We start from the raw sequence: 11,244 nt of genomic DNA, 5'->3' as shown, positions 1-11,244 counted from the left end.
ATATATAGAAAGAGAGAAAAGAGAGAGAAAAAGAGTTGTCGTCTCCGAATCACAGCCCTCGTAATCAGAAAGCTTTATATTTCATCCACATTCGAATCGTCATTACCGGAAAACGGGTTGGTTACAGTTTTGTGGTTCAAGCAAACGAGCTCCGCTCTCTGTGCTCCCCCTGCTCTCCTCCCCTACACTCCCGGCTGCCTCCGCTTATTCTGCGGAAACGGGATTTTCCTTGAGACGCGCAACTCGCTATCCATGTGTAATAGAGAATGAATGTAATTAGTAATTGGAGACAACCTCCGTCTATCCTAAGGATACGATATTGTAGCGAGTACTACGCATATTTGCTAGGACGTTGCATAATCGAGTATCATAGGAGAAAGAGAGAGGGAGAGATAAGACCGTATGAAAGAACGAGAATGAATAAACACAAGAATGTATGTGTGTGTGTATATGCGTGTGTAAAAGAAGAATAAAAGACATATATTAGAATGAGTGTTCAACGATAATATATATACATATAAAGCAGATACGGAAGAAAAAAAAACATGCAGGCATCTTGTCGTTAAATTGTAAGATATTGTGTTCAAACTCCAAGAATGTACTCTGATCCCCCTTCCTCAGACTACTATATATTAAATATATTGTGCACTATGCTCCGACACTTGTCCATACAAATAAATATATTGAAAAATCTCAAAACTCCTCTACCCTTTTTTTACGTTATCTTTGCAATTCAAACTTATCCCATTCCTTATCCGTTCTTTGCTTAAGAAAGAATTTAAAAAAAATCTAAGATTAGAGTTAAAGATATGAAAATATATATGTATATTATTAAGTCAAATTTTTTATTAAAATCTTCCTTAATATGTCAAATATATTTAATAGAAATAATAAAAAAACGATAAAGTCATGAAAATAATAAAGTTTTCAATATAAATTAGAAAATGCGCTGAAAATTAGTTGTTTGAGTAATTACTTGAATAATTTTAATTCTTTAACGATCTACTTTGCATTAAAGCAGATATAAACAAAACTTACCGCTATATTAGAAGATTGAAGATGAATTCGCAGACGTAGATGCACTTGATCGGTGTTGAGAATTCACTAATATCAAAATTTATGTACACAGAGAGATTGTTATACAATACATATTTACATATTAAATATTTATTACAGTGAAACTATTTATATATCGTCGTCTACTGCGCATGCGAGTGATTGTAATGCGCAGACAACAATCGCGCATTTCACAGAGAGATTGTTATACAGTACATATTTACATATTAAATATTTATTACAGTGAAACTATTTATATATCGTCGTCTACTGCGCATGCGAGTGATTGTAATGCGCAGATAACAATCGCGCATTTTCTAGATAGCAGTCAAATGCGATTGGCTATTACCCTTAGACTTAGATCCAACATCTAGTATTACAAGACGGCGAGCATCATGCAGCACCGATTAAATTAGGTTATGTTTATTATCCAAACGTGGGAAAGACAGATCTAATATTTTTTAATTAATATATATATATACGCGCGTTAAGCCTATATTTTGAGCTTACATGTATCCTTATATGAGTGTATCTTCTTTACAGAAAATTTTACAGACAATTATTAAGAATAAAACTTGTAAAAGATAATTTAATATACACATATACACTATGGACGAAATCGATTATAAATTAAAATCACGAGACCCCACTTTGATATCACATGTAAATATCAATAATATTAAATATTGGTTACATATTTATATTTAGTACAACTATGCTCTTACTCGATTGTTTTTCTACAGGCAATATCTAAATTGATTGATGCGATTAAGAAAAAGTTTGAGATCGAAGAAAAGGATATTTCAAAAGTAAATAACCTTAATTTCAATAATAATTGTATATAATTAATTTAGTATTTATTTTGTTTTTATATAATTTTCTTTTACAGATAGCAGAATTTAAATTGCTCTCATCTAAATGCAACAGCAATGATTCTATAGTCAGTACATCTGCATGCCAAGCAGTGATTGTGCTTGTTGAAACTGGATTATGGGATGTCAAGTCTGCATTAGCCAGCTTCATGGCATGTCTATCTTCTTCAAAGTATGTATGTACATGTTAAACAAAGCAACTATTAATAATTTATATATTTATAGATATTTATTTCAAGTCATATTATTATCTCATTATACTTATTATAATTAAAATTTGCAGAAATTATCAAGCAATTACTATAGCTGTGAGTCAACTGTTGATATTGGATTGGAAAATGCACGATGAATGCAACGAATATACTCTTCAAGTACCTACTCAGCATCCATTTATCACAATCCTGAATCAGGAAAAACTTAGCTGGAGATCTGTGTTGAATCAAATGAAACTCATCATGCATCATTATGATAAACAGTATGTTTTTTTATATTATATACTTAGCAATTTACAGTATAAATTTCCTTAAACTTACGGAGTATCCACTAAAAACAAAACAAAAAAATATAACTGATAGAAATACAACAAATAAAAGGATGAAATGTTCTTCATCCATTATTTTTCCGACCGAGAAAAGTAACTTTTATATATACATTAAATTTATTCAAATTTCAGTGTTATGGAACAAAGCATAAAACTGTTACGACCTGTATTTATATACATATTGTGCAATCCTTCTGTAGACTTATGTGACAGCTGCAAGCATGAGACATGGCAACTTCTAATCAAATCTAGCAACACTTTGAATTTACAAGCAGAGATTTTACTCTGGTTGTGTACAAATCGGATAGATACTTGCGTCGATGCGAATTGTCGAGTGCTTGAGCTTGCGGAAGTATCGTTGCTGAAAGGAAACGAAGAGTATTGCACGGCTTTGATACCTTTAATCGCATCTTTGACAATACAGCTTTTGGAATATGGGCATGAACCAATGCAAAATTTTTGTGCTATATTGGATCTGATCGAACGGTCTTACAATAATATAGGAAATATCACGATAGCTATGATGACGGAAATAATCTTGGTATGCCCCGCAGCTTATTTGCTCAATGCTTTTCAGATATGTAAGTATATTTAATAAACACGATATATACACATAAATGCCAATATAAAAATAATCCAAAATAATAATATAAAGTTATCTCTCTTTAAAAAACTTAAAATTTCACGAGTTTTGATTTTGATCGATTTTATATTACAGGTACAGTTATTGTGGACAAAATGCCGTGCAGTATCATATTATTAAATGCGTTAGCTGCATCCTTATTAAAATGGCTGGCTTATCCGTCACTATTGTGCTCTGATGCATTAGCAGAAGCAAAAGAATTATTAATTAGAATAATGTCACAAAAACAAACGGGCAATGGTGATGATATTGCATCAAACAAAATGCTGCTCACGTTCAGCCACAGCAATAGATATATTCAATTTTATACAGAACTCATTCGCAGTCTATATTCTTTGGAAAACGATATCCTATCGTGGTTAGAAAACTTATCACTCGCACCGATCGATCTGAGATACATGTGCAAACTTATCTTGTGTGGAATCTTCCTGTACAGCAATGAATCTATCGTTGTACAGAAAACCTGCGACATTCTTGTACAAATAGCGCGGGAGATCAACTCCTTTACATCGCACGTTCTATCTTTGTTGTTGCATAAATTAACCAAATCTTGCGACAGCTCTACCTTGAAGTATCTGTTGTTAGCCGTCCCCGAGTTTACTATGTCTAAGGAGAACTTGCCAATTGTCATTCACACGTTGGACACGCTATTGAATAGTGGCAAGCCGCTAAAATATTTCGCGATCCAACTCTATACGAAGGCGTTGGAGAAGGAACCGCGCTGCTATCGCTTTATATCCGCTGCTCTCATGGATACTATGGAGACCGATCACAGTTGGCATTCGGACGTGACGTGTGCTCAGGCGATCAAATACATTTGTGAGAATCGACCCGAAGACGGCGAAGAACTTGTACCGCTACTGTCGCAAATCCTGAACCGATGCGTCGATTTAAACGGCGGTACTGCCAGCGCACTCGCGCTCAATAGCATCTCTGCCCTATGCAAATTTGCGGTGATAGGTACATTATATTTTTAGACGCTACTCTTTTTTTAAATATTGTATTATAGTTTTATTTACTCCTTTTTTCATATGTTGTATAATTCTTTATAAAGTACCAAAATTTTTCGTAATTTTATTTGACAGGCATCTACTCCACTTGGCAGGTATTAGCGCCAAAGATGCGTAAGGAAAAACGTACTGTGGTTCTGGAGAGTCTGTGCGAACTTTTTGCGGACATTCCATCGTTTCCATTTCGCGCGAGCGACGACTACGATAAATTCATCGTTGACATCGTGACGCATCTGTGGGATTACACAATTTGCGAAGACACGAAGATCGCAAAAGCGGCGTTCAAAGCGTTGAGATCTTACCATTTGGAACGAGTTCCTCTAAGCGCTTTGCCCTTGGACTTTCGATCAGATCTCGTAGTATCTACTTACTCAGGAAAGACGGCTAATGAAACTGACAAGTCCGAAAATGTATTGCAATATATACCGGGCACTTGTTGGATCCAGATGTTAAAGAAGATAAACCCAAGCGTTTTATCGGCAGCCGGGGATCTTTTAATTTTTTACATCGAGGATGAATTGAGCGGCTTCAGGTCGCGAATATACACTTGGCCGCAAGGAGAACCGTCTAATTACAAGTATTTGCCGGAAAGAAGCGTGATAAGGGCCGTCGGCGAATATCTGAGACGAGGTAACAAGATTGATCCGAGCAATCAGAGAGCCATAGTGGAATGTCTGCGTATATTCGCTCACAAATATAAAAAACCGTTACCGAACATAAAGTGGGATTTCTTGAAGGAAGCTATGCAGATATCAGAGGAGGCTAAAGAGTACAGTCTGTCCATCGCGAGCCGTCACTGTCAAATCTCTGCATCTGCAAAATTGCTCACGGAGAGTTTCTTATCGATGTACACATCCGCATCAGAAGCTGGTCAATTGTTGCTAAATGAAAAACATTTAGTATTTTATTCGAATCTCGACGAGCTGTGTCAGGCCATTCAGCCCAGTTCCTTGAAACAATTTCTCGAAACTTCTCTCAATTATATCATTGAAAAAATCTCACTCAATGACGAAAGATCAGTCGATTTGTTCAATCGCATTGTCTCTTCATATGCCACTGCTTTGAAAAGCAGCGTGATACTTATAGGAAACCGCACGCTGTTGACCAGTATGTTGGAACAAATATTAGAAAAAGTCGATTTAACATCCTCCAAATATTTCGAGAAATATCTTGCAGCCGTGATGGAATTATTGGACAAGGACATCGAAAGAATGACGTCACCTAGCATCTGGTTCGAAGTGACGCCAAAAAAACTGAAGAACGCCATCACTATTAGAGCTGAAATATCCTTTAGGAAATTCAATTCTATCAACTCACCACTCATTTGGCTAAATGAACCTATCGATATGGCTGCGTCTAATCCTGAGTAAATATTAACAATTATAATGATTATATAATAAATTTAGTTACCAGTCAGGGGGATTGTTCAATAAAAATAATTTTTTTCTTTTTGCAGGATGCAAAAATATTTGTTAGAAAATATACAAAGAGTGCAAACTAACTTGAGATTATTGAAATCCTATGACTCTGGATCCCCAAAAAATTGGATTTTGGATTTTATGAGTCACATTAACGCACTTATAGTGGAGGAATCACATGAAAAAAACAATATAATCTTTTATTGCGATATCTTATTCGTCTCAATCATCTGTTTATCCGGCATGGATTGCCTATTGCCAAAAAGAGAATTGTTAACTAGTTTGCGAGATGAGAGGATAAGATTGTTCCCACAGGCCATTTCTGTGCTTATTGATCGACAAATATGGAAGTCCATATCTTGTCAGGTATGTGTATATGTGTGTGTGTGTGTGTGTAAATATTTATGTAAAATATTTTACATAAATTACGAAGAGATTTTTAATATTGTATTATATATTTATCAGCTAAAAAAATGTTATATTTACATATTACAATTGACGAAAGTTCGTCGTATGTGAAACGGACAATATATCTATATAATACATAAATATATATGATATATATGTATAAATCGTATTGATATTTTGTTTAGATTATGAAATGGCTGAATCACATGAGGACCAGTTCCATATCTGATGTGTATATATCTGCGTTTCAAAGTGCATTAATCTTATTAAGGCATGAAGAAGACTATAATTTACAGTGGACAAATTACTTGTCAGTCAAAACTTATATCCCCACATTTAACTAAAGAGAGAATGTATATACATAAAATATTTTTATATAAAAAAAGGGAAGATTTCAATATTGAATTGATTTACTTATTTGTATTATTCAGCCTTACATTTCATTAATAATATTAAATCCTCTAACTGTAACAAATAATCTATACATATTCTTGACAATTTTATTCAAATATCTATATTTTATTGCTAATAAAATATAATAATTACGACAAATTCTGATAGGTTGATACACACACTTAGGTCTATCTTTTTACACTATAGTTAATATCCAATTCGTTAGTTTGTTAAATATTTTTACATTTAAATAGTAACATGTAGAAAAAGATATGCTAATTCGTCATTGCTGAAAAATATATAAACATTCAAAAGAAAAGAAAACTTTCTATTATCTTTTAATTATTTTAGACATTTTCTTAAATTTTATTAAAATTTTTACCAATTCTCTAATTCGACTACTTCTATACTGTTGTTATATACATCAGTACCTGTCAAAACAGCAATTTTAGAAGCAATGTCTATTCAAAAAATGTAAAAATCTTATTTTTTATGTAAGATTTACTTTTGTATAAATATAAATTTATATGCATAAAAATAGTAAACAAATTGGAGGAAAAAAATGTTCATTGTCTATAAAATATATTAGAATTATTAGACTAATACTGATACTCATTTTGAATAGAATGTGAAGACCTTGGGTGTCTTACTTATCATAAAAATAAAAATGCATTTTAACAATTTCCTAACTAAATCGGACGTTTCATTTGCACATAGTAGTATCATACAAATTATTTCAATATCATATCTATCTACAATTTCCTCGTCACATATGTTGTATGTGACGGCACTCATAATGCTACACGGACGTCTCGCTATTGTCTAATGTCATTACTGTTAAAGTATTAGGTCTCGAGCCAGTTAGAATCTGTTCTTCTGGTGGACGCATTCGCGGTTCCAAAATATTTCTCTTTGTCTCCATGTTCTTTTTGATTGGTGTACGACTAGGACTAGACTTTCTACTGCTCGAATACGATTTTAATAAACGCGCCCTAAATAATTTTAATAAATACTTTGAATAATATCTAAAATTATATTTTTTTCTTCTCAGCAATATTTAAGACATATTTGATTGTTAGCGCTCGGCATTTTTTGTTGCAAAGCTAAACAATAAGTAAACTATGAATTATAATTAAAAAGAAATTATGAATTATACTTACGCATCCATTAACTTTAGAAATAAACGAGTGTACACTTGATACTCCTCATCACCGAATTCAGTAGGATCGTGTCTCGCGTGTTCGTACAAATCACAGAACTGGTGTATTAAACGCTGACCGCTTCCATTTAATGGAGTGGCAAGTGTGGTGAGCAAATATGCTCTCATATTCTCTGAGGGATGTCTTTTCAAACAGTTGTCATACCTTGTAATCTCTGCCTCTGCAAACACACATGATATGAAATAGCATTAACACAACAATGCATTGATAACTTACCTAAGGTTTTAACATCGTCAACTGCTTTCAATCTATAATAATGTGGCGGAGCTTGACCCCCTGGAGTTAAAATGTACCTAGGATCATTGATGAGTTGCGGTTCATATTGGATCCTAGGTATTACTTCAATCCTCCTCTCTATTTCCTTTTTCAAGGACTAAAACATTTATTAAATAATAATACATATAACAGCAGGGCTTAACCTCTATTAAGTATTATATCAGATTGTGGAATACACACTTTTTTGGCATCGTGTCCTATAGGGATATGAGGACCTCGACGAGATCTCAGAGCAAATCTCATAATTTGTCGTTTCGCGAAGATAAATAGCAATAATATTGTCAATACGCCCGCTGCTATAAATATCACTATGGTTACACCAGACAATTCCTCTGTCATTTTTGCACGACAATCGAGGCGATCTACCTCTGTCAATAATAATTGTCAACGGGCACTAGTCTTTAGAAAAAAATCATGTATCGCATCGGAATAAAGTAAAGACTGACGATAAGACTATAACTCGAATTTTCGAATGCAATCTCCAATCAGCTGATCAGCGCACGGAGTCACTGATCTCGCGCGCATCTCGCTAGAAGTGCATGTGAAACGTCAGAAATAATAATAATTTATCGTGTAGCATCATTTATATATATATTTCGAAGTCAAAAGAAAAAAAAGTTTGATAAAATGGTATTACTTTAATAATTAATGCTTTTTTTTATGGATTCATCTGTCTTATTAATATCGAATATATAAATCTAGAAATACATTTAAAAACTATAAAAGTTAGATCTTAAATAATAAAAAAATCTTTAGCTCTCTTGAGTAACTTCATTAATTAGAAGAAACTTTAAACACAGTAACCTTTTTTTAATCATTAATTTTTTTTAGATGTTACTTAATGATCTACATATTCTTTAAGATATTTTCCATGGGTTTCCTGAATAACGTTTCATTGAGGGCAACGACTTCGGCCATTAGATTTTTCTGCTCTTGAGACAGTCCTGTATTCATTTTTAAAAATGATAATACAAGTTTACCAAAAGTTTTATCTTTAGAGTAATAAAGCGCTTTTCCCGAAAATAGTTTTGTAATTTTGTCAATCATATTATGATTCAGTCTTACGGATAAGAAATTTTGTAATATAGATAAGTGCCATGGCTTTATCTCCTTGACATATGTAAGAAACTCTCTGCAAAAAAAAAAACATTTATTATTTTTTTAACATAAATTATAATTTTATAGAATACTTGAGTATTTTTTAAATAAAATAAAATAATGTGTGTGTATTTACATAAATTATATAATTATTCTTATAGTTCTTTAAAAATAAATGGTCACAAAATCGTAAAAGTTCATAAAAAATAATTTAAACATTATTAAATTTAATAGACTGTTTGGATATTTGAATAATAGATAGATTCTTAGCAATATAAAGATTTGTATTCTTGAGTGTGTGTGGACAGAAATAACGTTTTATTATAATAAAAAAAATTTAATATTAATATTTGTATCATATGTGTATAAAATAAAACATAATTATAAAACATACTCTAAAAGAACTATTTTCTTTTGCAGATCAAATGTGTTTACAATAGTAGTGATCAACATTGTGTCTTTTAACTCAGCATTGAGAAGAGGAACAAATATAAACTGCTGAATCTCATCAGGAAAGTTTTTAATGCATTCCACAATTGCAGATGACAATAAACGAGACGGCTCCTCAAGTTCGATTATCTGTGACCACAATATAAAGGATAATTAACTTATGAGAAAAGAATACAGCAGATAAATATATTAAGTAATATGCTATTTGGTACCTTTGGCAGCAACAAATGTGTGCACAATATATTGAGATATTTTATTCTCTGTTCGATAGTCATATTGTTCAACGATGCACACAGATTATAAATACCCTTTGAACTTAATTTTCCTGCCATCTCATTCACCACTGAGATAAGATCTTCATTGGACAGATTTTCTAATTGAGCAAAGTCTAGTCTGCCATTATTTCGTTCTAAACTCTCACAAGCAGACTCTAAAATATCACATCTTTGTGGTGATACAGTAACAGATTTTTCAGATTCTATAACTGTTCTCTCGGCTTGCGTAAAGTAAAATTGAGTAGATGGTAATACTAATTGGTCATGTATCATCTGCGATTCATTATGGTTTGATTCATCATCATTATCACTGTTTTCACTTTCTGAACATACTTCTTCTTCATTCTAAATTAAATAGTTTATGTATAATGTGTTTAATTATCTGCATACATAATTTTAAATAATCTAATTTATTATATACAAAATAATTATTTCAATTTCACACAGAAGAAAAAATGTGTCGATTTAAATATTTTGCACCACATTCCCAACATTCTCTCCTAAACTATAATTCATAAGAAGCATATCTAAGAAACATTTAGATCTTATCAAAACACAATTCTAACCTCTCCTGCTATCACTTTCCACAGAGGATTTGCCTGGGCAATATTATCCTTCATTATTTTCCTGATAGATTCGAGTCTCGCTGTGGTCTCTTCTGATAAGGTATACTTTTGGAAAAAGACCTCCGAATCCGTATCTTCTCGCATCAATTCGCTCATATTGCATTGTTTCGCACATATTTCGTTCGACATTGTAGATCAGTAACACACGTGGGCTCTTCTTTCTTTAATATATTTTGCAATAAATTTTTTCAAGAGATACTTATCTCACCACGTATTAACAAATTATTTTTGGACCAGAGTTCACATAGTTGCATATTAATATATTAAATATGTAGTTATATATTGTATGCAATTTATATACATTAGACTATAAACGCACAGCAAATTATGAAAAATTAAAGAGATAAATAAAATTACATATAAAATAATAACAATTTAGAATAAATCAACGCGCCATTTTTCGTGGATTCCTCACATGCATTTGACGTGATTATGCTTGCGAATATCTAGAATAGATTTTATCTCATCTCGCTGAACGGACTACGTCAACCATCGTACATTTGACGTAGAGAATCAGCTGGTGTGAATAGAGATCTGGAGAGACCCAGCCGAGTCATATCGAGCTTTGTAAAAAACCGGACGAGGGTACTCTCCGTGTCTTCGTACACTTCCCTGGTCAGTCATACGTCTTTGTGGCTTGTAGCTCATGGCTTATCGCATCGCAGCGAGTCGGACTGTCAGACAGCATCAGTCAGTCGCTGGCGATCGACCACAATCCACGCGCAGATCGAGTCGTGTTGCGAAGTGTGATACGTAGATGAGATACGTGATCGACAAGTAACAGCAGCAGCGAGTTTTCCGCCAAACGATTCCATGATCACGTCCGCGAGAAACGTCGATCTGCCCGAGCGTTCAACCTTCCTCGGCAGTAAGGTGAGAGCGATCATCGCAGAGATATATTTACTTGTGCATTTTCTTAAACAGCATAAAACCTCAAAAGACACGTCTAGAAAGAGTG

The 11,244-nt window shown here is 33.1% G+C and overlaps 4 protein-coding genes across 5 annotated transcripts in view; 2 read left to right on the top strand and 2 right to left on the bottom strand.

Annotated features, from left to right (window-relative positions):
• Positions 1 to 1,270: 1,270 nt before the first annotated feature.
• LOC115243699 (focadhesin) lies at positions 1,271 to 6,348 on the top strand. Of its 2 annotated transcripts, XM_029820877.1 has the most exons (9): positions 1,271 to 1,719; positions 1,800 to 1,865; positions 1,946 to 2,100; positions 2,212 to 2,403; positions 2,602 to 3,050; positions 3,188 to 4,072; positions 4,198 to 5,488; positions 5,579 to 5,906; positions 6,134 to 6,348. In XM_029820877.1, exons 1-9 carry the CDS (start codon positions 1,666 to 1,668, stop codon positions 6,290 to 6,292), a joined length of 3,579 nt encoding a protein of 1,192 aa, XP_029676737.1. In that variant the 5' UTR covers positions 1,271 to 1,665; the 3' UTR covers positions 6,293 to 6,348. The 2 variants fall into 2 exon arrangements, with proteins under 2 accessions (XP_029676737.1, XP_029676738.1); XM_029820878.1 differs by lacking the exons at positions 1,271 to 1,719; positions 1,800 to 1,865 and having other exon boundaries at positions 1,963 to 2,104.
• LOC115243704 (uncharacterized protein C1orf43 homolog) lies at positions 5,977 to 8,762 on the bottom strand. The gene is made up of 5 exons (XM_029820883.1): positions 8,642 to 8,762; positions 8,018 to 8,366; positions 7,778 to 7,934; positions 7,502 to 7,721; positions 5,977 to 7,333 (listed from the first exon to the last, which is right to left on the bottom strand). Exons 2-5 carry the CDS (start codon positions 8,174 to 8,176, stop codon positions 7,141 to 7,143), a joined length of 729 nt encoding a protein of 242 aa, XP_029676743.1. The 5' UTR covers positions 8,177 to 8,366; positions 8,642 to 8,762; the 3' UTR covers positions 5,977 to 7,140.
• LOC115243700 lies at positions 8,498 to 10,915 on the bottom strand. The gene is made up of 5 exons (XM_029820879.1): positions 10,785 to 10,915; positions 10,227 to 10,447; positions 9,598 to 10,005; positions 9,330 to 9,514; positions 8,498 to 8,969 (listed from the first exon to the last, which is right to left on the bottom strand). Exons 2-5 carry the CDS (start codon positions 10,413 to 10,415, stop codon positions 8,684 to 8,686), a joined length of 1,068 nt encoding a protein of 355 aa, XP_029676739.1. The 5' UTR covers positions 10,416 to 10,447; positions 10,785 to 10,915; the 3' UTR covers positions 8,498 to 8,683.
• The window catches only part of LOC115243701 (protein immune deficiency), a 12,606-nt gene continuing 12,260 nt past the window's right edge, over positions 10,899 to 11,244 (top strand). Inside the window, exon 1 of the mRNA XM_029820880.1 lies at positions 10,899 to 11,159. Within this exon, the coding sequence (XP_029676740.1) occupies positions 11,100 to 11,159 (60 nt within the window). The 5' untranslated portion in view covers positions 10,899 to 11,099. The remainder of the gene's footprint in view (positions 11,160 to 11,244) is intronic.

The sequence above is a fragment of the Formica exsecta genome, unplaced genomic scaffold (assembly GCF_003651465.1).
Source record: "Formica exsecta isolate Colony F162 unplaced genomic scaffold, ASM365146v1 scaffold72, whole genome shotgun sequence".
Taxonomy (NCBI): Eukaryota; Metazoa; Arthropoda; class Insecta; order Hymenoptera; family Formicidae; genus Formica; species Formica exsecta.
This window is presented reverse-complemented; position numbering and strand designations above follow the sequence as displayed.

Bases quoted from the DNA above. Each gene is read 5' to 3' on its own strand.
- LOC115243699 (XM_029820877.1), top strand. From the start codon at position 1,666: ATGGACGAAATCGATTATAAATTAAAATCACGAGACCCCACTTTGATA. The intron at 1,866-1,945 runs GTAAATAACCTT...TTTCTTTTACAG, and splicing joins AAGAAAAGGATATTTCAAAA to ATAGCAGAATTTAAATTGCT. The intron at 5,907-6,133 runs GTATGTGTATAT...TATTTTGTTTAG, and splicing joins GGAAGTCCATATCTTGTCAG to ATTATGAAATGGCTGAATCA.
- LOC115243700 (XM_029820879.1), bottom strand. From the start codon at position 10,415: ATGTCGAACGAAATATGTGCGAAACAATGCAATATGAGCGAATTGATG. The intron at 9,515-9,597 runs GTACCAAATAGC...TTGTGGTCACAG, and splicing joins CACATTTGTTGCTGCCAAAG to ATAATCGAACTTGAGGAGCC. The intron at 8,970-9,329 runs GTATGTTTTATA...TTTTTTTTGCAG, and splicing joins AAGAAAATAGTTCTTTTAGA to AGAGTTTCTTACATATGTCA.
- LOC115243704 (XM_029820883.1), bottom strand. From the start codon at position 8,176: ATGACAGAGGAATTGTCTGGTGTAACCATAGTGATATTTATAGCAGCG. The intron at 7,935-8,017 runs GTGTGTATTCCA...TAAATGTTTTAG, and splicing joins TAGGACACGATGCCAAAAAA to TCCTTGAAAAAGGAAATAGA. The intron at 7,334-7,501 runs GTAAGTATAATT...AAAATTATTTAG, and splicing joins TTTCTAAAGTTAATGGATGC to GGCGCGTTTATTAAAATCGT.